Genomic DNA, 26,226 nt, shown 5'->3' on the forward strand with positions numbered 1-26,226 from the left:
CCTTGGGCTCTGCCAGCATCTCACTGCCTGGCCTTGGGCTCTGCCAGCATCTCACTGCCTGACCCTGGGCAAGCCATGCCCTCAGTCTCCCCATGTGTAAAATGAGGGGCTGGAACGGAGGCCTCTTAGGATCCCTCTTATGACCAATTCTCTGAAGTGGGTGCAGGAACACTTGTCCAATGAGCCAGTGATGTCACAGCCTGAGGATTACTCAGGACTGTTGTTGATGAGATGCCTATCCCCCAGCAATCCAGGCCCATCCCAGGTATCCAAGGCACCAGATACAAAGACTCTGGACCTCACACTGGATGGGAGGCAGAGACAGAAATAAGCATTGAGTGTGGACTTAGGGGCAGGCTGGTGCTTCTACAGACCAGTCTCATTTACTCCTCACAACACTTCGAGGTGGACATCATTATTGCCATCTTACAGATGGGGAGATTGAGGCTCAGAGAGGTTCATGGGCAGTCCAAAGGCACCAGGCTGGTAAGAAGCAGAATGCGGATTCGAGCCTCTGGAGCCTGCACCCCAGTGCCTCCAGGAAATGATGCTCAAGGGAGCTGGGGTAACCCCAGGGCAAGCGCAGAACAGGTAGCAGGGCTGTGTGCGGTAGGCAGAGGGTTAAAGGCAGAGTCGGGAAAGCCTGCCCACTCCAGGTTATCCTAACCAGAGAGCTGATGAAAACAACAGGCCACTGGGTCACTTGGCCTCAGCGTGGTGCCCGGCGCCAGCCCGACTGAGATGTGGCTGCAAAGTCATCAGGCCAGGCTCAGGAGCCAGGTCTCTGGGTACAGCAGGGCCTGGGCCACAGGCACCGAGAGCAGGCATGGGAAGATAGGGTGCCAGGCTGCCCCACTTCTCACTCCAAGGCTGGGGCACAGGGAGGGGGTCTCCAGGAGAATGGCTTGAGAAAACCAAGAGTGCCAGACCTGGGTAGGGGTGCACTTGCTCGCTGCTTATTTCCCCACCCCTGTGCCTCTGCCCAGTGGCTTCCTCTGGGTGCACATTCCTCCCACCCCTCTCCCTCCCTACTAGCTCACTTGCTCAGCCCAAGACCTGGTTCAGCATCTTCCCTGACCACCACCCTCCAGTCAGTGCCCTAGGTCCCCCTACATCCTTCCCTGCCACGCTTGGACTGGTCTGCACCCCCCATAAAACCAAGTTTCTCGGCAGCTTCATTTTCCTCTGCGTCCCCATGCCCAGCACAGGGCAAGGCACACCCTGGAGGGCTTCAATCCCTGGGCCATCGCAGTCACCAAAGATGTCCCCAGCCCAAATGCAGGACAAGTGCATTACTGACTCATTTCAGGTCCCTACTCAGAGGATGGGCTGGCTCCTAATTCTGACCTTAATTACACACCCTCCAAGGTTCCATCCATTCCAGACAGCAAGGAGCACAGGTAAGACTCCTGGCCCCAATCTGAATCCATGACCACCTCCCATCCAGGGCCCCAGAGACAGAGGTCTGCATCTCTAAGACCTCCAGCCAGGAACACAGGCTGAGAATTAGCTTCCTTCATTCACACACAATGAATGAACATCTTCCCAGGAAGACAAAAGGAGGTCTAAACATGCTATCCCTCAAGGTAGCCAGGATTTAAACTTGGGGCCCCTGGTGCCCCTGGCCATGAACCCCAGGGCCTAAATCCACCACTTTGTGTCTCCCTTAGAAGAGAATTCTTAAGCACCAACATAGGCAGTGCTGGGCAATGCCAAGCAGTAGGCAAAGTACCCAGAGTCCTCAACTTCCCCAGCCCCTGTCCCAGAATGCACAGCCCAACCCACAGAGGAACACAGACTTGAAGACCACAGAGGGAACTGTGGCAAGAATAACTGTCTTGATTACGTGCCCACCATGATGCTGGCATCTTGCCCAAGAGTTCTGCAAGGGAGGAATCACTGGCCCATTTTACAGATGAGAAAACCAAAGCCTGGAGGGACCTGGACTTACACAAGGGCGCAGGGACAGTCCTGGGGGCAGGAGGAAAACCTGGGCAGTGACCCCAGAATCCAGGCTCTTAACCATTGAGGCAACCTTGCCTCTGCCAGGCTCCTGGGTATAGAAGGGCAGAGTCCATAACAACAACAGTCATCATATCAGGAATAGGAATGAGAATGGTCAAGGGGATGGGAATGAGAATTGTAACCATTTAAATGGGCCGGGCACTGTGCTGAGCACTAACCGAAAACCAAATCCATTGCCATCCAGTCGACAGACACCATTTAATTCTCAATGACAACCCTGTGGAGTGGGTACTTTTCTTGTTTCCATTTTACATATGAAAAGGCTGACACTTGGAGAGTTAACAGGACTAGTCCGTCACACAGCCATCAAAGGGCAGAGCCAGGATTTGGAGCCAGGCCTGCTTTCTGCTATTTCACAGACTTCTGGACAAAATAAAGTAACAAGAGTTGTAGGGTCCAGACCTCTTCCCCCTAGACAAAGGAACTGATGGAATTCCTGCCTCCTTAGCCAAAGCCCTGCCCTGAGCCCTTCTGGCCTCAGCTCTACTCTTTCTCACACCTTCTGCCTGCTCTCTCCTCTTTTTCCAAGCACCAAAGCGAAGGACAAGGTTCACTTACTCTGTCTGGGGCCGTGCAGCTGCTTGGTCTGGGTCTGCAGGAGAAGAGCAGAGGAAGAGCGGGTCAGGCCAGAGGCTGGCCCTGATGGGCTCGGCCCACTCCCGCCCCCTTACGCAGCCTCCCCCAGGGGCACCAGAGATAGGACCTGACCAGCCTGGGTCCCTGCTGGGCCCGCCTTCTTCCAGGCCTGGGAGAACACCAGCCACTGCACAGTCATTAAGCTGCCCTACCTGTCCCACCTCATTGTCTCCACCCCCATGGCCCACATCCCAACTCCTACCCAAACCAGCTGCCCAGTCTGCTCTGGGCCTGCCCCCACCCCCAGCTCCTCAAGGAGCCCACTGTCCCCAAGCCTGCAGGAAGTTCCTGCTAATTCCATCCCGAGAGTCTCTTCCAGATGACAGAATCTAAGAATCCAGAAGCTGCCATTTAACACCAGCCTTATCTCAGCCCTCCAGCCTCCAGGGCCGCCAGCTCTCCTGGGCAGACTGAGGGGGGACCGGTCTCTAGCTAGTGTGGATTCTCTGGGAGAAGCTGCTGGGGGAGGGCCGCAGGGACACAGCCCTGGGCAGCAACTGTCTCCAAAGCAAAGCCTGAGCCAATCACTTCCATTTACAATGTGCCAAAGGGGGCCAGATGTTGCAGGAATGCTAGGAATCTTGAATTCCCAAGGAGAGCCATGGAATGTAGCTTCTTCCCAAAGGCTTTTCCCTTCCAGCATCCTGGGGACAGTGGAGGGGTCACCAGGCATCACTGGGAGCCGGAAGCTTGTAGAATGCTTTCCCCCAGCTCTCTGTGCTCTCTAGCCCCAGAGGCCCGGAAATTGGAAGAAGGAGGCTCCGAGAACCCTCACCAGTGACAGGGGCAGAGTCGAAATGGGTCAGCAGAGAGTCTGTCTCCTTCCCGGCAGCAACACTGGGGACAGCCAGGCCTGTGCTAGTGACCTCTTCATCATCGCTGTCGTCAAACTCAAAGCCCTCTCCGGGGTCATCCTCCGCCTCTGGGGAGGGGCCTGGGGCTCTAGGAACCAGCGGATCTCCTGGGGAAGATGTGAGAAGGAAAGAGAGGAGGAGTTAGCTGTGCTACAGGGCCTCGGGTTTGGTCAAGGGCAGACAGAGATGCCTTGGGAGTCCCTGGGTGGTGCAAATGGTTAACACACTTGGCTGCTAACTGAAAGGTAGGTGGTTCAAGTTCACCCAGAGGCACCTCAGAAGAAAGGCCTGGCAATCAGCCATTGAAAACCCTATGGAGCACAGTTCTACTCTGACACACGAGTCGGAGCACACTTAACAGTAACTGGCTTAAAAGGTGCTTGGTGAGACTCGCTGAGGTCAGCAAGAGCTGGAACTGGGGGAAGAGCTGGGGGTCTGGGTGAGGGAACAACAAGGGTTCTAAAAGTCTAAACTAAACTCATGCTCAGACCAGATGGCCCTACTATGTGCCTAAGGTGTCTGTGATTGGGTGAGGTTTCTAAGCAGATGGCAGTGGAGGGAGGAGAAGTTTCCGTGGTAAGTATGAGAGCATACATCTTTTGTTTTCCTATTTTCTTGTTTGTGTGCAAGGGGGCTTTTCAGATGCATCTGCACATGTGCATGTGGGCACACAGGTCAATTATTCATGCATGTTTACATTTGTATTTTGTGTATGTGTGAATGAGCACATGTAAGCATGTTCTGCATGTTGCACTTAATTCGGTATGCACGGCGGCATAAAACTCAGCCATCTGGAAAGATTTGGGGCTTGAAGTAAGCCAGCTTTCAGGTGCCAGGACGTAGGCTGGCTGGAGCAGGGACAGAGGCCATGTTCCCAGCATGGATGTCTTCTCTCTTCTCCAGGGTCCTCATTCCTGGCTTCTCCCTGCTGAGAGATCCCCTCCAGGACTGCATCCTCCTCATCATCCTCCAAAGCACCACTCAAGCAGAGAGGCCCTCCCTCCCCACCCTGGCTCAGGTAGGCCCTGCTCCTCATTTCTGTCTTAGCCCCTTGGCTGGTTCCTTCATCCAGTCCACATACAAACTCATAGTTTCTTTTTTAGGAAACTCTATACCCATCAGCAGTCATTTCCCATTTCCCCATCCCCCCAGGCCCCAGAAACCACTAATCTGCTTTCTGTCTCTACGGATTTGCCTATTCTGGATATTTCATATAAATGGAATCATATAACATGTGACCTTTTGTGTCTGGCTTCTCTCACTTAGCATAATGTGTTCCAGGCTTATCCATGTTGTAGCTTGTGTCAGGACTTCATTCTTTCGTGGCTGATAATATTCCATTATATGGATATGAGGGGCATGCAGGAGGACTGAGTTCGATTCCCAACCAATGCACCTCGTGCACAGCCACCATCCGTCAGGGGAGGCTTGCGTGTTGCTATGATGCTGAACAGGTTTTAGTGGAGCTTCCAAAGACAGACTAGAAAGAAAGTCCTAGCAATCTGCTTCTGAAAATCAGCCCATCAAAACCCTAGGGAGCACAACAGTTCAAACAACAGCATTTCACTCTGTTGTACGTGGGGTCACCAGGAGTCAGGGACCAACTCAATGGCAGCTAGCAACAATGACATACGGATATACCATATTTTGCTTATCCATCATCAGCTGATGGGCATTTGGGTGGTTTCCACATTTTGGCTATTGTGAATAAAGCTACTAGGAACATTCATGTACAAGTTTTTATGTAAACACCTGTTCTCAATTCTTTGGGGTATATATCTAGGAGGAGACTTGCTGAGTCATGTGCAGTTATTTACTTTGGACTTCTTTTTTCTGACCATCCTACAGACCCAGGATCCCTAAGAGCAGATGCCCCATCTATCTCCTTACTGCTCAGGTCTCGGCCTGGCCCAGAGTGGGAGCTCAGAAACTTTTGTTAATAACGCAAAGGAATGAACTCTCTACCCTAAAAAGCATTTCTTCAGCTCTCACCTTTCTGCCCATTTCACCAAGCTGAGGTTCCCCGGTCTTCTTCCCAGTCTCTCTCATGTATCCTAGAATCTGGGGCTGGAAAGAGCCAAGGTCATCGCCCCACCTCATGCAAACCCACCCCAAAATCAAAGGGCAGTCTGGTATGGCTTTAGAAGTCTGCAGAGCTGCCCATCCTCCCTCCTTGAGCTGCCTTGAGCCACTGGGTCACAGAACATGCCACACAGCTCAGAGCACAAGCTTTGGCCTCAGATCATCCTGCCTGTGCCCCTTACTAGTAAGCTACTTTATTTCTCTGAACCTTGGCTTCCCCATCTGTTCACTGGAGAGTAGTAACAGCACCTAGCCCGTAAGGCTGGTGTGAGCACTGACTAAGATGTAGGGCAGGGTTTCTCAGTCTTGGCCCTGTTGACATTTGTGGCCATATAATTCTTTGTTGCATGAGGCTGTCCTGTGCACTCTAAAGGAGCCCTGGTGGTGTGGTGCTCAGTTGCTAACTGAAAGTCGGCAGTTCAAACTCACCAGCTGCTCCGTGGAAAAAGATGTGGCAATCTACTTCCATAAAGATTACAGCCTTGGAAGCCCTGTCCTATAGGGTCGCTATGAGTCAGAATCAACTCGGTGGCAGTGGGTTTGGTTTTAGTACCTGAAATGTGCTCTGGGAACCCCCGGCGTGCAGTAGGGAGGGATTGGATTACTCTGGTCAGAGAGACTGCTGGAATCAGTATGTCTAGCTGCCCATCTACTGGTCTAGCCATCCATCTCCCTGTTCTACCCACCTTCCCTCCCACTCACTCATCCATCCATCTAACATTTATTGAGCACTTGATAGATGCCAGGCCCCGAGCTAGGGACAGGCTACACAGACATGGAACAGACAACCTTGTCCTCAGGTCCTCATGCTGGGAGGGGAACAGTAAGTAACTACTCAACAGGTGGTACTCTCCTAACACTTAAATGGTCCAGGGTATAAGTGCTACACTTATACCAGTGGTTCTCAACTAGGGGTGATTCGCCTCCTAGGGGACCCTTGGCAGTGTCTAGAGACACTTCTGGGTGACATGACTCGGGTGGTGCTACTGCATCTAGTGGGCAGAAACCAGGGATGCTGCTAAACATCCTACAGTGCAAAGGACCCACCCATACCCATTCCAAGGAGCAGCTGGTGGATTCAAACTGCCGACCTTTTGGTTAGCAGCCAAGCTCTTAAACACTGCGCCACCAGGGCTCCATTGCAGGTACAAACCTATCAAATTCAAGAGGCCCTTTTCTCGGCTGCAGTCACTGGCCTACCCCAGAATGGGTGTCCCCAACTTCTACTAAGGGAGGCTGACCTTGCAGGCCACTGTGGTAGGACCTAGCCCTCCTCCTGGGAGCTTTGGGGATCCCATGGACCAACATCTGCTGGTAGACTCCTCTGAGCAGTGACGTAGCCAAAATGTAGCTTCTTACTGAAGCCTCAGAGCTGCCCCCATTTTATACAATGAGGTCACAGAGACTCAGGTAAGGTGAGGTGCCCACAGTCAGATAGCTAACAAGTGGGGGAGCTGGATCTGAACCAGGTTTATCTTAGTTCACGTTTTATACTCTTCCTCCTCAGCTCTGCTACCTCCTGGAAGTGGCCTAGCCCTTGGATATTGCCACGTGATGATAAATTATAAAAGGAAATACAGGAGTTGAGTGGAAACCTGGATTAGATTAGTGGTTTTCAAATCATCATTCCCAGCCCATTAGTGGATCATAAAGTCAATTAGGGGATTCCCAATCCGCATTTTGTTTTTGAATTTCCTGTTTGAGATTTTTTTTAATATTATATTAATAAAAATCATATTTAATATTGTTTTTGACACTTCCATTTTAGTTTTATATATATATTCATCTCCCATACTTTGGACATGTTATCAGGAGGGACCAGTCCCTGGAGAAGGACATCATGCTTGGTAAAGCAGAGCATCAGCACAAAAGAGGAAGACCCACAACGAGATGGACTGACACAGTGGCTACCACAATGGCTCAAGTATAACGTTTGTGAGGATGGCGCGGGACCATTCTGTTGTACATAGGGTCGCTATGAATTGGAACCGATTTGACAGCACCTAACAACAACATATGCATATATATGCATTGTGTGTACGTATATGTACATATATACACATTATGTACATATGTCTATATACATTGTGTATGCATACATGTATATATGTGTATGCATACATTGTGTGTACATAGATGTATATGTGTATATAAATTGTGTACATATGTGTATATATGTACAGACATTGTGTGTACATGTGATTATATGTACATATAGACATTGTGTGTACATATATGCATGTACGTACATATAGGCATTGTGTGTACATAGATGTATATGTGTATATAAATTGTGTACATATGTGTATATATGTACATATAGACATTGTGTGTACATATGTGTATATATGTACATATAGACATTGTGTGTACATATATGCATATACGTACATATAGGCATTGTGTGTACATTTATGTATATACGTACATATACGCATTGTGTGTACATATATGTATATACATACATATACACGTTGTGTGTACATATATGTATATATACATTGTGTGTACAAATATGCATATATATTGTGCACATACATGTATATAGTGTGTACATATATATTGTGTGTACATGCACATATATGTATATATACATTGTGTGTACATACATCAATGTACATATATACACTGTGTGTACATATATGTATATATACACATTGTATGTGTCTGTGTGTGTAGAATTTTCAACTGCTCTCTCCTTGCTCCCTCCACTCCAGCCACACCAGTCTCCTTGCTATCTGTACCCTGAACGTAACAAGACGTGTTCCTGCCTCAGAACCGTCACACTTCCAGTCTCCCCCAGATGTCTTCCCATGCTCTCACTTCCTTCAGTTCTCAGTGGGTCTGCATGACCAACAGTGCACACAGAGACACCCTGACACTCCCTATATATGTCTTGCCTACTTGATTTTTTCCCCATGGCATTTATCAGCACATGACATGCTATACAGTTTACTTATTTTATTGTCTGCCTCCCCTCTAGAATATAAGCATAAGCTTCATGAGGGCAGGTATCTTTGTCTGTTTCGTTCAGTGCTATACCCCCTGCATCTAGAGTAGGGCCCAGCACACAGTAGGCACGGCATAAGTATTTGTTGAATAGACACACATATACACACCACTGTTGTCATGTATAATGCATTTGTCATTACGGGTTGTAGTTTTAAAAGTCTGAAAAATACTGGAATAAATGACCACTAAGTCCCTGCCAAATTGGAGCCCTGGTGGCACAGTGGTTAAGGGCTATGGCTGCTAACCGAAAGGTCAGCAGTTTGAATTCACCAACCGCTCCTTTAACCCTATGGGGCGGTTCCACTCTGTCCTGTAGGTTCACTATGAGTTGGAATCAACTCAAGGGCAACAGGTTTTGGTTTAAGTCCCTGCCTACTTTTTTTTTTTTGGCGGGGGAGGCGAGGGAGAGGGTACCAGATACAGACTTATCCTGATTGATGGGGTTTACCTAACCCTTCAATGCCTTTGGTCCTCGCCCACCTGAATCTGCTGGGCAGGAGAGGGAGAATTCCCTTTACACATGGACAGTGTCACTGTACTAGTTTTGTGCCAGGCCACCTGGGTTCAGTCTCCAGCTCTCCCATATACTAGCTGTATGAGCGGCAAGTTATTTTACCCCTCCAAGCTTTAGTTTCCTGATCTGTAAAATGAGAAAAATGACAGTAACCACCTAGGGTTGGTAGGGGAGGTGACTAATTAGCACATATACAGCACCTGGTGTGAGGTATGTGCCCACTAAATGTTAGCTACTCTTAGGATGATGATTCTATTTATTATTTTTATCATTATTATCATCATTATCATTATTATTACTATGACAGCCTTGAGTCAAAAGCCAGTCTGTGACCCTGGATGAGATGGACAGTCCTTCCCCACTCACAGGCCAGACCCAGCCCCAGGCGACCCCACCCACTGGCTGCGTCCAGGGACTCAAGCCACTTCAGCACCTTCCCTTTAAAAATACAAGCCGCTTAAGCTTTCCCATCAAAATAGTCGTCCATGCATCCACTAAGCAGTCGCTGGGAGCCCCTGTGACAGGAGGCTCAAGGAGAAGTGAGACATGGTCGTTGGTGTCAAGAGCTCACTGCCGGTGAGGGAGGCCGGTGAGGGAGGCAAATATGGCAAGATGAAAACACAAAACTGCAGAGACTGAGATGGTGCAGAATGAGAGGAGGGGGTCAATGCTCGCCTGAGCTTAGGGGAAGACCGTAGCAGAAGGCTGTCCTGGCACAGGGCCTTGAAGGACGAGCAAGGGTTTGGCAGGCTCTGGTGGTGGGGAAGGTATTCCATGCCAAGGCAGGAGCAGGAGCAGAGAACAGCCAGAGGCCCAGTGGGGCTGAGAACATGGGCAAGGATGAAGGGGCCATAAGTACTTGGGGGAATCCCCTACACAGGAATTTGAATTTTACTTGGTAAGATAATGGGGAGCACTCAAAGAATCAGAACATGCCAACTAGCCTGGTTCAACCAGATGATGCCAGCCAGCATTATTAGATATAGCTGGAACAATAAATGTTCATCAAATGTTTGTTGAACTGAGTTGAATGGAACCAAACTGATTTAATCGTAGGTAATTTTTTTTTCTCAGTTTCTATGTTTGGCCCACTTGGTGGGTAGGACAAAGGGAGCAGGGTGCATATAGCAGCAGGAGCCAGAGTGGGATCCAATGTCATGGTCATGAGTCAGGAGATGCCTTTGTCCCCAGGATGCTGAGACCTAGGCAGTCACATACTGCTTCTTATCAGAATGAAATACCAGGAGAACCCTCCCTGGATAATTAAGAGCTGAATGGAGCCCTTCCCAACCATCTGGACAGGTGGCATGACTGGAGTGGGCCGCTCACGACTTTGAAGTTCCCGGACACACCCAGTCCTCTGGAGCGCCAACCCAGGCGAGCCCAGGCCACAGAGAAGGTAGGTCCACTGTGCTGATCCCACATTCAGGAAGAAACTTAGACTCAGGGAGGAAGAGCCTCCCCATTCGGGTCTACCAGGAATCTGAGTACAGCACACATAGGTAGCCTGTCCTGCCCACACCCTTCAATGATAACACTTCCCACCCACTGAGTGATTGATTACCACACGCCAGTGCCTTACATATATTTAAACCTTGCAACAACACAGGAGAGGGTGTTATTATTAGCCCCATTTTTATGGATGATGAAACTGAGCCACAGAGACACCAAGCCACTCAACCAAGATCACAGTGTAAGTGGCAGGGTCAGGATGCAAACCCAGATGGAGCTGGAGACAAAGCCCTTATGAATAACCACTAAGCTATCCTGCCTCCGTCAAAGGCAGGGAGGAGGAAGGGCAGCTGAGGCCTGGCCTGGTGTCCAGTTCAAGGGTGGGGCCTGGACTGTCCACCTGCAGTGTCTCTGAGGCCCTAATACTAGGGCTACCAGAGAAGATACAGGGTGCCAAGTTCAATTTGAATTTCGGATAACCAATGAACCATTTTTTAGTATAAGTATGTATTTTTCTTCTCTCTTCTTGTTTTTCCCCTAAATCTGGCAACCTTGCCACTGCTAGATGACCCAATCTTAATAGAGATGAAGACAGGAGGCCCTGAGCCCCCTCCCCTCAACCCTCAGTTTCCCGCCCTCAATTAAACCTTCAGCCCCTAAGAGGCACCTCATCCCCCACACTGGCTCTGCTCATCTCTCTAGCGGATCTTAGGGGGAAAAGGTAAAGAACTAACCCTTGTCCAGAGCCTACTCTGTGAGGAGGAAATTATTACTTCCATTTTATAGACCAGGAAACTGAGGCAGAGGTCTGAGGTCACCTGCCCACGGGCACATAGCTAACCACCAGCAGAGATGGAATTCGTACATGGAGTCAGCTTGGCTCCAAAGCCAGTGCCTCTCTGCCAGCCCCCATACCCCCTTCTGAGGACGGACAAGCAGGGACAGGAAGGCCTGAAGTACGTACCTATGGCAGGCTGTGGCGGAGAGTTGGAGGAAGCCATCAGACAAAGTCCAGCTCAGAACAGCACTGTCCTAGCCGCTCTCCTGTTAAAAGAAGGCCAGAAATCCAATCAGATGGAGCTCAAGACTGAAGTTTCCGCAACATAGAGAGGTCTCCAGCTTACAACCTGTGCGCACCAGCCCGCCAGCTCCTACATTCCCTGCGCCAGCAGCTCCCAGCCTCCACCCATCATAAATCATTAACCCACAGAAAAGCCAGAAGCTGCAGAGCCATAACCCCCATCTGCCCAGAAAGCCTCTACTGCTACAAGCCCTTCCTTTTGCCCAATGCCAAGGGACCCTCAGGGCCTGTCTGACTCCCCCCTTCTCTGCTCTGGCTTTCTGGTGAAACCCCGTGTTCCAGAAGCTGGATCATGGCTGGACCATCATGGACGTGGCTGGACACCCCCTCCTCCTAGCTGCATAGTGACCACAGGCTCCCTCGGGCCTGGGCCCTCTCACCAGTTCCCTCCTTTGGCCCAGCTAAAGGCTGTTCTCTCTTTGCCCTCCCCCTGGCCTGCCCCACAGGGTTGGCCAGCTGGCAAGTCCACTGTGCTGATCATACCCTCAGGAAGAAACCTAGACTCAGGGATAAAGAGCACATGGTGTAGGGAAGTAAAGGGCTGCGGAGCAATGGATGGTAGGAAATAGGGGCAGAATCCTAAGCACTCGAAGCCAGGAGCATAGTTCCTCCTGGTCAAGGTGGCAACGCCCTCACCATGGGGTCTCATGTAACCAAGAGGCTGGGTGCCCCAGTGGGCCCCCTGGTCCTGGAGACAACCTCGCCAGATGTCCCCTGCCAAGCAATGAGGAATGTTCTCCCCACTCCCTTACTGCCACCCAGATCCTGAGCTAGGGACTGTCTCTTTGTTCCTAGACTTCCCTGCAGAGGAGAACATTCATCCCAGAGGGACAGCACCGAGCCCCCAAGTCCAGTCTGCCCCTGCCATGAACTGGCTGAGGGCCTCTTTCTTTTCCATTCCTGAAGCCTTTATTTTTATTAACTGGTTTATTAAATACAATTGTAATGCATGTAAATGGAAACATTCATAACAGCAAGCATTCATATATTGTTGTTGTTAGCTGTCATCTGAGTCATCCTCCGCCACCCGGACTCATGGTGATCCCACACACAACAGAATCAAATGCTGCCCAGTCCTAAGCCATCCCCACAATCAGTTACAGATAGGACTATCGTGATCCACAGGGTTTTCACTGGTTGATTTTCAGAAGTAGATCACCAGGACTTTCTTCCTAGCCTGTCTTAGTCTTAAGGCTCTGCTGAAACCTGTTCAGCATCATAGCAACGTGCAAGCCTCCAATGACAGCTGGGTTGTGGCTCTGCTTGAGGCGCACTGGCTGGGAATTGAACCCAGGTCTCCTGCGTGGAAGGCGAGAATTTTACCACTGAACCACCACTGTCCACAAGCATTCATATAGTGCCTACTGTATCTCGGACATTGTTCTAAGCACTCTACTAATATGAACGTATACTAATCCAAATTACATATGAGAAAATGAGGCCCTGAGAGGTTAAGTATCTTGCCCATGGTCACACAGCTAGTAACTGTCAGAACCAGGGTTTGAACCCAGGTCATGGCGCTCAAGAGTCTATGCTCTTAAGTAACCACTATGCTCTAGTTCCTTTCAAAATTAAAACAATACAAACGGGTATACAATGAAAACTAAGTCCCCTTCCCACCCTAGTCTCCTTAATTCCCCAGAAGCAAACACCGTTACTAGTTTCTTATGAATCCTTCTGGAACCATCCATATATGTACCAGTTTGCATATCTGCACATATGCCTTGCTTTATACAGAAGGAAGCACACTGTACCTGCCACACTGTCACTGCTATTTTTACTAAATAATCTCAGGAATCATTTCATACCCCTTCATAACATTAAAAAAAAAAAAAAAAGCCCTACTTTTTTTAATGGCTGCATCGTATTATTTTTTGATGCACTATAATTTACTTAACCAGCCTCCTATCAATGGACACTGGGATTTTCAGTATTTTGCTATTATACACAATGGAGTAACTAACATCCTAAACAATGCATTGAGCAAATAGATGAGTGAACCCACAGGGCAAATTCCTAGAAGTGGATCCCTGGGTCAAAGAACAGAAGCACATTTTTTCATTTTGATGTTGCAGATTACTCCCCACTACGAGTGTATGCCTGTGGCTTTTAGTCCCGCACTGTAGACTCTCAGAGCTAAAATTTTATCTTCAGCAAAGGGTTTGGGAAAGCAAACTAAAATGTATGCCAATGGTGTCACTAAGGGGGTGTGGACTGTACCCGACACTGTCAGAAGGGGTGACACCAAAATGACCCCAGGGTCCACAGTGGCAGCAGGAGAGGGGCCGCCAAGGCAGTGGCATCACTAGGGTTGGTGTTACCCATCCATCACCCAGTGTGGTAACTCAACACACCCCCACCCCCACCCCTCTCCTGCCAGTCAGGGTGCCAGTCAGGCAGCAGGGAGCTGAACCACAGTACTTGCCACTGGGCAAAGAGGAGGGTCTCCACCTTGGCCAGCGGGAGAGGGGAGGAGCTGTAGGGAGCCACAGGGAACGGGGCCATGGGGGGTGTGGCTAGCCAGCCAGCCCCGTCCACCCCGAGGGGTAGGAGAGGGTGACACTGTAAGTTACCGCACTGGGTGACTCCAACCCTAGTGACACCACTGATGTCTGCAAAGCCCTTTGCGAGTTGAAAGATCAAACAATAGCTGTGCTGCAGGACTCTTCTTGCTGTGGACTCATTAATAATCATTAAGTCAGCTCAGCCTTTCCAAGGACTGTGGTACCCCAGCAGGGGAGAGAGGGAGGAGGGAGACTTCTACCCATTTCACAGGAGGAAAAAGGGAGGCATCGCAGAGCCTCATGTGCAAACTTCTCCTTAAATACAACTTGATGATGATACAGAAAGAGGCTGCTACTTCACTGGGGCTGAACACAGGATCATTCCTTCCCAGGCTAAAAAGTCTGGGGTCCTCCCCTTATTCCTCACCCTTCACAGCTGATTCCTGTCCTCCACACCAAGCCCAAGGCCTTCCCTCAAAAGTAAGGGAGGCGCTAACATATATGGAGACCAAAGTTTTGTATGTTTATTCCATCTAGTTTCTCATAACACCCCATTTTACAGGTGAGGAAACCGAGGCTCAGAGAAGTAAGGATTTGCCCAAGATCACAGAGGCAAGGAGACAAGGTGACAACACTAGGATTCAAGCCAGGAGGCTCAGACCCCAAAGTCCAATCCCTTTAACCACACTGTCTCCCTCAACTTTGTGGCTGGAATCTGGGAGGTGTCTGCAACAAGCTAGCCTGGGGCCCCAGCATGAGGCTAAGAGAGCAAGGACACCAGGCCAGGGAGCCCCACCTCACCCACAGGCCTGGTTCACCTCTAGTGGCTACCATTTTGCACACATGTGCCACTAGTCCCAGAATGATATGGGCAAGGGAGTGGGGACAGCTCAGAGCAGCCCACTGCCACCACCAGAGACCCTCATGGAAGAGTGGTTAAGAAAGAGTGCTACCTGGGTTCCTCCACTCAGTAGCTATGGGACCTTAGATGAATCACTTAACTTCATCTCTGTGCCTCAGTTTACTCATCTGCAAAATGGGGTTTATGAAAATTAAGAGTAAACACACATAAAGCTCTTGGAAGGGTCCCTGGCACACAATGACCTATTACTCACCCTTTCACCCAGCACACAGGGCACAGGCTGTGATGACCCAGCTCTGCCTCTGGAATCAGGGGCCCAGGGTGGAGTCTCATCTCTACCACTGGCAGGGGAGCCGAGCCTCAGTGACCTCATCTATAAAATGAGGGGCCTACTACCTGATGTCAACCACAAAAGTCTGGGCAGGCTCTGTCAGCTCCAAGATCCCCGTCCTTAAAGCTGTCACCACCAAAACAGGTGACATTGAACAGGATTCTGTGCCTGGATTCTGAACCTCAGGGTGGGCATGCTCCCCTGGGAGAGGCTTGCTGAGGGACCCTGAGAGCCTAGTACTTCATGCTGTGGGGACCTGGGGGCAGCAGCTGGGGTGGCCAGATCCGTTCCCCCCCGTGTGACCTGCCTCGTCCTCTCCATTTCCTCCTCAATCTCTCCAAGCCTCTGTGAAGTGGGCATGGCAGCACCTACCCAGGCCACATCGTGGGCTGCCACAGCAAGGCGCCAACGAGTAATAGGTGCAAGAGTGCTAAACGAACACGAGGAATTGTTCAGCTATTTCCTTTTATTTTTCTTAAACGTCTTCCTTGAGCTACACGTGCTCTGGAAGCTTCAAGGTGGGAGTGTGAGCCAAAAGAAATGCTCTGTGATGCCCCTGAAATAAAGCCTCTTTCTGAAAAGCAACCCAGAACGTTCCTGCCATGAGGGCCTCAGGCTGGTAAACCACAGTAGGATCAAAAACCAAAAGCAGTCCAGTAGAGCACAGAAGTATGTGCACACGGCGATTCAGACGGCTTCCAAAGTGCACAGAGGAAAAGGGCTGGAAGGAAATCCACTAAAATACTAACCGTGCTATGCCCAGAGGCCCCATCAGGAAACCCTCCTCTTGCCTGTGCCTGCCACACTCTACCCCTTCTCACTGGCCTGTGTGGCTAACCCAGGCCTGGCCCCTTCCCACCCCCCATCAATCAAATAGCCCTGGATCTCTCCTCCACCTGAGTAAGGCCTAGAGAAATACACAACCTGGGGGGCTCCTGAAAGTCAGGCAGGAGGCCAGGGTTTGAAGACAGGGAAGTACCAGGTGAGAGAGAGGCCGATGGAAGAGAGGAGGGCCGAGGCATCCAGACAAGCAGAAAGTCCTTGGGCAGTGCTGGCTGCAATTCCAGAAACTGGGGAAGAGGCAGATGCTGGCACACCCGAGTGGGGCGGCCTCAGTGAGGAAGGGTGGTTGCCACCCACCTTTGCACAGAGGGAAACAAGGAACAGGCTTCTAGCCAAGCACCCATCTCAGACTCTGGCTTCAGAGGCACCTGGAAGCCAGGAAAAGAGTAGGGGGCAGGGGAGCTGGACCAGGTGCTCAGACTCTGGCTTCAGAGGCACCTGGAAGCCAGGAAAAGGGTGGGGGGCAGGGGAGCTGGACCAGGTGCTCAGGTTGATGCTCCAAGAGGCCTCCCTGGCTTTCAGCTTTCCAGGGACACAGAGTGTGCACTTGGCCAGCCCATCTCCCACCTCTGCTGCCACGGTGACCACTCCACCAAAAAGACCTGACCACATCACCCACTTGCTTCAAACTCTTCATCATCACCTTCAAAATGAAGCCCAGGTCCTAAGCAAAGACCTACACAATTCATCCCCCACTGACCTCTCCAGTCTCAGCCACTCCCACGCCCCACCTGGCCTGGCACTCTGCTCCAGCGCTCACCAACAGCTCCCAGCCCCGGGACCATGCCAACTTGTTTTATCTTCTATAGGGTGGCTATGAGTCGGAATCGACTCGAAGGCAATGGGTTTTTTTGATGGGCCTCTGCTCAGGCTGTTTCCTCTGCATGGATTGCCTTTTCTCTCTCACCACCAGCAAGCAAACTCCTGCTCATCCTTCAAAACCCAGATCCAGTTTATCCTCTGTGAAGCCTCCCAACCCACCTCACACAGTGGTTCCAATCCTGGTTGTGGGGCTTTTAAAAAACGCATGTGTCCCTGGCCCACCCCCAGAGGTTCTGATCAGGGGTATGCCAACATAAGTCTATTTCCAAAAAGCACAGGTGATCCTGGGGCACATCCAGGGTTGGGGACACGCTTCCTATTGTGGCCCTCATCATGCTGAAATATAACTGTCTCCCTCATTAGAATGTGACCTCTTTTAATCTCAGTGTCTGTAGTACTGGCACAAGGTCTGGCACACTCTAGACAACAGCAGCTGAACTGAACCCAAGGACAGGTGAGCCTGGGAATTTCCCTGCTTGAGATGTATTCACTGTGGAATCAAAGAGCACAGCCCAGGGCCCAGTGGGCTGGGGCATCCCCGGAGAAGCGGAGGCACTTCCTGCCCAATGGAAGGAAGGGCACAGGGCCTAGTGGGAACCTCAGCGTTTCAGATGACCTCTGATCTGCACAGAAAGACCAGGGCCCAGGACGAAGAGGGGGGAATGCAAGGTGGACAGGAGAGTCCAGAGGGGCAAGCCCCAACTGAAAAGGGGAGGAGGGAGTTGTGTGAAGGGTGCAGGGTGCCCACACCTCTTCTCTGGGAGTCCGTCAGTGCAAATGGCCACCTGGTGGAGATTCCATTACAGGAATAGTTCCCAGGGGCTCTGCAGAGAGACAAGGTGTCTTGTCCGAGAAAACACAGGTGGAGCTACATCAGAGGACCGTGATGAGAACTCGGAGCACCCGAAAGGAGATGTGAGATCAGTGGAAAAGGCTCCCGCTGGGGTCTGAGAGACCAGCTTCAGATGCCAAACATTATGTTCTCCAGCTGTGTGACCTCAGGAAGTGACTCACCCTCTCTGTGCCTCATTTGTTCATCTGTCAAATGGGGATGTAAATGAAAAGACATTTGACAACAACAACAACAAAAAATCAGTTGTCGTGGAGTCAATTCCGACTCATGGTGACCCACTGTGTCAGAGTAGAACTGTGCTCCATAGGGCATCACCAGGCCTTTCTTCCAAGGCCTCTCTGAGTGGACTCAAAGCTGCAACCTTTCAGTTGGCAGCTGCTAGCTGTTTGCACTGCCCAGGAACGTCTTGACAATACCAGCAGGTTCTTAATAAATGTTAGTTTCCTTCCCAGAGTTGCTGCTGCTCCTTGAGGACAGACAGCACTGTCCCATTTTGCAGACTACTTGACCACACCAGCCACTCCATGGGAGAAAGATGTGGTAGTCTGCTTCCGTAAAGATTTACAGCCTTGGAAACACCATGGGGCAGTTCTACTCTGTCCTACAGGGTTACTATGAGTGGGAATCGATTTGACAGCAGTGGGTCTGATTTTTTTTTTTTTTTTTTTTGGCTAAACTAAATCCAGGCTGACGGGGCACCACAATGTCCTTTGTGACCCTCATCACTCTTGAGATTAAATAATCCTCATCTTCAAAATGACAATAGCTGATGTCTCCTAGACACTACCATACACCAGGCCCCATGCTGTTTTTGTCTTATTTAAACCCCGCAGCAGGTAGGAAAAGAGGCTTAGAGACTAGACTCACATCTGAGCAGCAGACTCACTGGGCTGTCCTCCGGCCCCTCACTGAGACTATGAGCTCTGAGAGCAAGTTGAACCCCTGGGGCAGGTTCTCACGGGACCCTCAGCTTAGAGGAGGTGCTCAGCAAACCAGTGGCAGGTGAGTGAGTGGGTTAGGGGAGCGTTCCCCTAGGCTCTCCTCAGCCCAAGGTGGGAGGCCCCTGGGGGGCAGAGCCACAGAATCCAGCTTCCAAATGCCTGAGGGAAAACAGGGCCCAGCTCCTCCCCTCACCCAGGCTGGGACACTCAATGGGCTTCCCGTGGTGGTGGGGGTATATGAGGGGGGTGCTCTAACTTCCTTTCCCATGGTCTTTGGTCTTTGCAAGGGAGGGAGAGGGGCCTCTGAAAGGAGGCTCTGCTGGGCTGTGGACAAGGGTGAGCCCTGGTCAATGGCCAAAGCCTCAGACAATAGAGGCTCTGTCCATGCCCAGAGTAGGCGTCCACCCTCCCTCACCATGCCCCTCACTCACCTCCTGGGCGTGCCCCTGGTTAATGATCCCCAGGCCAGGCAGGATGAATGAGGTGCAGCCTCAGCAGCACTCCCTCCAGCCCAAGGGGACCCCTGGGGGCTGTTGCCTGGGAAACCAGAGCCTGCCTGAAGAATCTGCTGGACCCTGGGCATGAGGGGAGCTGCCACCAGACAACGTCCCCTGCCCCTCCTCTTCCTCACAGCACTGACACAATTAACCCCTTTGTCCCCAGTGATCCAGACCAGGTGGGAGGAGAAAGGAAGTTCCAAAGCTGGAGTGCCCAGGACAACTGCCTTCCACTATGAGCTGAACAGCCCAGCCCTCATCTCCAGAGGGTCCCAGGTCTGTGGCCACATCCTGGGTGACCCGTGTGATGGAGCCCCACAGTACACACACCTGGAGGCCATAAAAGAACAACATGACACAGACTTTGTGCTATCACTTCCCCTTTCTGAGCCTCAGCTTCCCCATCTATAAAATGGGTATACAGAGCTCACCTCTCAGGTCATTTAGGGCCAGCAGTGGGTTTTTTGGAATCTTTAGGGAATCAAACTGTCACATCCTTCTCACTCGGAGCGGCTGGTGGGTTCAAACTGCCAAACTGGTTAGCAGCCAAGTGCATAACAACTGAGCCCACCAGAGCTCTAAACTAAATTAACTCTTTTCTCCACACCTGCAGAGCTTCCTGCTCTGACCTTCCCTAGGGCCCTGCTGAACAGGGGGAGCTGAGCAACGGCCTCCCAGCTCTCTGTTGGTTCCCCCGCGGTCTCTGTGACCCTCCCGGGTCTGTGAATGGACTTCAGGTTTCTGTCAGGGAGATGGTTTGCCCCTCAGTCTCTGCTGATCCACTCACCCCAGACCGCATGATCCAGCACCATGAGCATGGCTGGGGTGCAGAATTGCTCCAGACCAGGGGTTCCTGTGTACCTCCCGCTTCCCTGTCTGAGCAGTCATCCTTGCCTTCCCATCACTGAATGCTGGGGTGCTGGTGGGCAGATAATGCATCTCTTTAGTTCACAGGCCTTCAGATGGAGGAACTTGAGGTGCTTCATCCTCACCTGGATCTAGTTTAGATGGTGAGGTCCTGGACTTGGTGCTGATACAGGAATAGAATGAAACCTGAGGCCTGGGGAGGAGTGTATTTTGCCTGTAGGACGGATGTGAATCCATGGGCCAGAGGGCAGATTGTGGCAGATGGTATTTGTCTTTCTGGGCTAAAAACTGAGGCAACCAAGAGACACCTCACTTCCTCTCTGCTGGGTCATTCCCAGCAAACACAAACATGCTGTGGTACTTTCCACTTAAAAAAACAACTCACGGATCCCACATCCCTCTACCCATCACCCCATCGCTCTGCTCCCCTTCACAGGAAAAGGCCTCAAGGATGGCCTGTGCTCACTGCCTCCAACTTCCTCCCGCTCCCGCTCTCCCCTGCACTGTCTCCCATCAGGCTTCTATTCCCCACCCACTTCCCCCCACCCTCCACCCCCACCCCACCCCCGCTCTGTGAGACAACCCTCTGAGGTCAGCAGCGACCCCCATGATGCCAGATCCAACAGACATACTTGTTCCTCATCTCACTCAACCTAACAGCTGTAGCGTCCAGAACTTTGAGAGAGCTCATGGCTCCCTTCTTGAACTCTCTCTCTGGCTCTCCTTCCTCACCGGCTGTTCCTGCTCCATCCCCTTTACCCTGCCTCATCTTCCACACCTCCAGACTCAGTCCTCATCTCTACCCACCATCTCTATCCTCCCTGGGCGATCTCATCCAGTTAGGGGGTTCTTAAAACCACCCACTACATTGCTAGGAGTCCCTGGGTGGTGCAAACTGTTAATGCACTTGGCTGCTAACCCAAAGGTTGGAGGTTCGAGTCTACCCGGCAATGCCTCAAAAGAAAGACGTGATAATTTACTTCTGAAAGATCACAAGCATGAAAACTCTAATGGAGCACAGCTCTACTCCAACACACATGGGGTCACTGTGAGTCAGAACTGACTTGAAGACAACTGGTTTTTTATTGTATTGATGCCTCCAGCCTGACCTTCCCTTGAACTCCAGGCTCCGGCCCATCTGCCTGCTCAGCATCTCCACCTGGTGGTCTATTGGGCATCCTGAACTTAACATATCCATAACCAAGTTCTTGATCACCAAACCAAATCCGCTGCTGTCGAGTGGATTCCAACTCATGGTAACCCCATGTGTTACAGAGTAGAACTACACCATAGGGTTTTCTTGGCTGTAATCTTTACCCGCCAGCCTTTAGGTTAGTAGTAGAGCACAACCCGTTTGCACTATCCAGGGATCTTCCTGATCACCACCCACTTTCAAAAAACTCTACTTCTCCCACTTCTCCCATCTCACTTGGCAGCTCCATCTTGCCAGCGCTCAGGCCAAACACCTTAGCGTCATCCTTAACTCCTATATTTTTCTCATACCCATATCCAATCCACCAGCAAACTCTGTTGGCTCTGTCTTCAAAATACATCCAGAATCTGATCACCTCACACCACCTCCACTGCTACCACCCTGGTCCAAATCGCCATCACCTTTTACCTGGACTATTTAAAATAGCCTCCTGAGCCATGACCTTCCCTGGATGAACCGTTGAAACTACTGCCCTGAGATAATCTTTAAACCTTAAACCAAAGCTATCCTGTGAAGTCTTCTTAAAACCAAACAGCAATCTAGCTTAACTAGTAAAAAAAATGTCTGCCTTGAGCATCATGCTCTTTTAAGATCTATATGGGATCAAAGTGACAACAGCAACTGGAAAGATCAGACAGGAACTTTAGGGGGCAGTGAGTTTATGTTAATGTGAGAGGGACAACTCAGAAAAGGAGGGTGAGAATGGTTGTACAACTCAAAGAATGTAATCAATGTCACTGAATTGTACATGTAGAAAGGGTTGAATTGGTGTATGTTTTGCTGTGTGTATTCTCAACAATAACAAAATTTTTTTTAAAAGCCTCCAGACTGGTCTCCTTGCTTCCTACTTGACTCCCATGTTCTTTTCAACATGGCAGCCAAGTTTCTCTTCTGATCAAAACCCTCCCATGCTTCCCTACCTCATTCAGAGTGAACACCAGAGGCCACAGCTACAAGGCCCTAAACGATGTGGTCCCCTCCTAGCTCCCTGAGCCCACATCCATTCTCCCTATAGCTTACTCTGCTCTGGTCACAACAACCACCCTGAAGTTTCTCAAATACTCTGAGCATGCTCCCACCTCAGGCCTTTGCACTTGCTGTTCCCTCTGCCTGAATGTTCTTTCCCCAGATATCCACACAGATATCTCCTTTAAGGCTCTGCTCAAAGGCCACCTTATCAGAGAGGCTGTCTCTGACCACCGTCTTTAAAACAGCACACACACATCCCCTATCACGCTCTTTCCCCTGACCCTGCGTTCTTCGTCTTCACGGTATTGAGTACCTCCTGACATCTGTATATTTTAGTTACTTGTTTATGGTCACTTTCTTCCTACTAGAATGTGGGCTCCACAAAGGCAGGGACATTACTGTTCTGTTCTTGGCTCTATCCACAGACCTGGAATGGGGCCTGGCACACAGTCTAAAAAACAAGTTGCCGTCAAGTTGATTCTGACTCATGGCCACCCATGTGTGTCAGAGTAACTGTGCTCCACAGGGTTTTCAATGACTGATTTTTCAGAAGTAAACGGCCAGGACTTTCTTCTAAGGTGCCTCTGGGTGGACTCGAACCTCTAACCTTTTGGTTAGCAGCCAAGTGCATTAACCGTTTGCATCCTCCATTGACTCCTGGCACATAGGAGACCTCAAGAAGTCCTTGCTGAATGAATGAAGGAATCATTCGTTCATTCTCTGAATGATTCCAAGCTAGCCCCCTGCATCAGTCCTCCCACCACTGTGAGAGGAGGAGGCAAGGTAGCCGAGGCCCGAGGGATACCCACTCCCACGACTGTGCCTCTTCTTGTCTGACATCAGTCTGCAGCCAGCTCAGCTCCTCCCAGGAGAGCGTCACGAACATTCATTGTCAAGTGTGCAAGGCAGTTCCCTAAAACCAGTGTAGGAAGAGGTCTGGGGCCATCACCAAGGAGGGATCAGGACAAGAGGGGTGGGGCAGGGTGGGAGGAAGGGCTTGGACTATTGTAAAAAACTCTCTCCAAAAAAGACCACATTCTTCCTCTGGTGAGTCAGAAGCATGTGGCTGGGAGAGAGGGGATAGGATCCAAGAGCCCCAGCAGCTGCACCCCCAGCAGGTCCTGGCAGGCAGGTGCCCACACGCTGGCCTTTCCCACAAGGGCAGGCGGGGGCCCCTGGTATACATTTAGCCTTCCAGGGAAGGGGCAGCAGGTGGTGAAGGCAGGCCCTGGAGGCGGAGGATGCCTTTCTCACAGCCCACACGGTCCAGTCTGGCCCCAATCTCCTTCAGACCCAGGCTCTGCCTCTGTCAGGGAGGTAGCTGACCACTCTGTCCCGCAAGGAAAAAAATAACCTTATAAAACTCAGAGCTACAAACAGCTCAGCCCACCCAACCACGGCAGGGCAAGCCAGCCACACAGCCTCTGGAGTCTCCTAAACACAGGCCGGCATCAGAGCCCTGGGAACAGAGCCCTTGGCCACATAGCCCAGCCAACAGCTCTGGCTGAACTCTCGAGAGCAAAAGCAGCCAGTGTTTGAAACCCAAACCACTCCACTCAATAATGTCTTGCCCTTCCCCGAAAAAGATGCTGTGTGTGATTCCAGTTGCCTTCGGCACCCCATGAGGGAGATGGGGAAACAGGAACTCCAAGTACTACTCCAGGCCAGGGGCCATATTGAGGGCTCCTCTAATCCTGACGTCAGCCCTGCCAGGGGTGGGGCTGTCTGTGAGGGGCAGGGCCATCTGCAAGGGACAGGGCTATCTTCAAGGGATGGGATCAGCCTCATCTTAAAAACCAAAAACCAAACCCATTGCCTTCAAGTCGATTGTGACTCATGGAGAACCTTTGTGTTACAGAGTAGAACTGCTCCATAGGGTTTTCTTGGCTGTAATCTTTACGGAAGCAGGTTGCCAGGTCTTTCCTCCATGGCGCCACGGGATGGGTTTGAACAACCAACCTTTATGTTAGTAGTTGAGCGCAAACCATTTGCACCACCCAGAGAAGGAAAGACTAGGAGAGGTAGAGAGATTTGTCCAAAGTCAAGAAACTCATCAGAGACATATCCATGATTAGACCCAGTCTCTCAATTCCAAAGTCCAAGCTCTGCCTACTGTCCCAGGCTGTACTCATCAGGCCAATGGATCCATCCACACTTTCCTGCCCAAATCCCCTTGCAATTCACCTCCCAAGTCTGAGAAGATGCTGCCTGGGGCTGTGGGGAAGGGAGCAGAGGAGACTGGGCTGGAGGTGTTGGGAGGGGGCCCCAAGGAAAGGGATTTGCCCTGTGTCCTCCTGTCCTGGGGTGGAGTCAAGCCCAGGACCATGATCTACACAGGGAACCATTCCTGACAACCCATCCCCTTTCGTTATCAACTAACAAGAGCCAAACTGACACTCACTGACCTTGTGGGATTTGCAAGGAACCAGATAACTCAGGTGCTGCCCACACCCTGGTCCCACAAAGAAATTCTAAACTACCTCCTAGTATTCCCTCTGCCCTTGGCATTGAAACCACACCGGGTGCCTGAGCTGGGAGCCCACCCCCACCCACGTCCAACAGGCAGAGCTGCGTCTGCTTGGTGGCCCCTTGCTCTGAGCACTCTCTGGTCCTGTGCGGGAGCCCCCGGGTGCCCCTTTGCCACCACAATGCCCTGAGCATGGAGTTCAGGAGAGCAAGTTCTACAGTCGAGCTGGGCTGGGTCTGGCTCTTCCACTTACTCATTGTGACACTAACATATTATTTCACCACTCTGATCCTGGGCTGCTGCTTCTATAAAATGAGAACTATAAGAATCCCCATTGCATGGGGTTGTTATAAAGATTAAATGAGACAATTATTCACCTGAAATGTCTAGCTGAGAGCCTGGAACACAGCAGGTACTCAATAAATGTTTGCTGAATGAATAAACGACCATTTCCTCCCAACTGGCCAGCACCGCTGGCCTACAAGAAGAGGTGCTATCCCAGGCTAGAGCTCACAAATCCTAGAGCTCTCCCCATCACTGCCTGACAGTGCCTTCTAGGGACAATGAAAGCAAGGTTAAAGGGGGACAGCTTCGGCCATGTAAGTGACAACTACTGGTCTCCACTCGTCTGGAGCAAAAGAGAAAGAAGGAAACCAAAGACTCAAAGAAGTAACTAGTCTACAGAACTAACAGTCTACACAAACAACGGCCTCACCTACCTTGAGACAGAAGAACTAGATGTTACCTGGTTACTACTACCAACTACACTGATCAGGGACTCAACAGATGGTCCCGGATAGAATGGGAGAAAAATGTAGAACAAAACTCAAATTCATTAAAAAAAAAAAAGGCCATACTTACTGGACCAGTAGAGACTAGATGAACCCCCAAGGTTATCACCCTGGGATACTGTCATGGATTGAATTATGTCCCCCCCAAAATGTGTGTATCAACTTGGCTAGGTCATGATTCCCAGTATTGTATGACTGTGTACCATTTTACCATCTGATGTGATTTCCCTATGTATTGTAAACTCTATCATTATGATGTAATCAGATGTATTAATGGCAGTTATACTGATAAGGTCTACAAGATTAGATAGTATCTTAAGCCAATCTCTTTTGAGATATAAAAGAGAGAAGCAAGCAGAGACACATGGGAACCTCATACCACCAAGAAAGCAGTGCCAGGAGCAGAGTGCGTCCTTTGGACCCGAGGTTCCTGCACAGAGGGGCTCCCAGACCAAGGAAAGATTGGTGACATGGACCTTCCTCCAGAGCCAACAGAGAAAGTGTTTCCTTGGAGCTGATGCCCTGAATTTGGACTTGCAGCCTACTGGACTGTGAGAGAATAAACTTCTCTTTGTTAAAGCCATCCACTTGCGGTATTTCTGTTATAGCA

At 50.6% G+C, this 26,226-nt stretch overlaps 1 protein-coding gene across 3 annotated transcripts in view; it reads right to left on the reverse strand.

Moving 5' to 3' along the window:
- Nucleotides 1–11,608, reverse strand: part of ARHGEF10L (Rho guanine nucleotide exchange factor 10 like) — a 126,218-nt gene extending 114,610 nt beyond the window's left edge. For 2 of the 3 annotated variants that reach the window (XM_023732148.1, XM_023732147.1), the window contains exons 1-3: nt 11,540–11,576; nt 3,437–3,622; nt 2,584–2,617 (exon numbers count right to left, since the gene is read on the reverse strand). In XM_023732148.1, coding sequence (XP_023587916.1) covers nt 2,584–2,617; nt 3,437–3,622; nt 11,540–11,576 — 257 coding nt within the window. Of the gene's footprint in view, nt 1–2,583; nt 2,618–3,436; nt 3,623–11,539 lie in introns of all 3 variants that reach the window. The other variant, XM_004377199.2, reaches the window with a different exon arrangement.
- Between the last annotated feature and the right edge of the window lie 14,618 nt (nt 11,609–26,226).

The sequence above is a fragment of the Trichechus manatus genome, unplaced genomic scaffold (assembly GCF_000243295.1).
Source record: "Trichechus manatus latirostris isolate Lorelei unplaced genomic scaffold, TriManLat1.0 scaffold00048, whole genome shotgun sequence".
Lineage (NCBI taxonomy): Eukaryota > Metazoa > Chordata > Mammalia > Sirenia > Trichechidae > Trichechus > Trichechus manatus.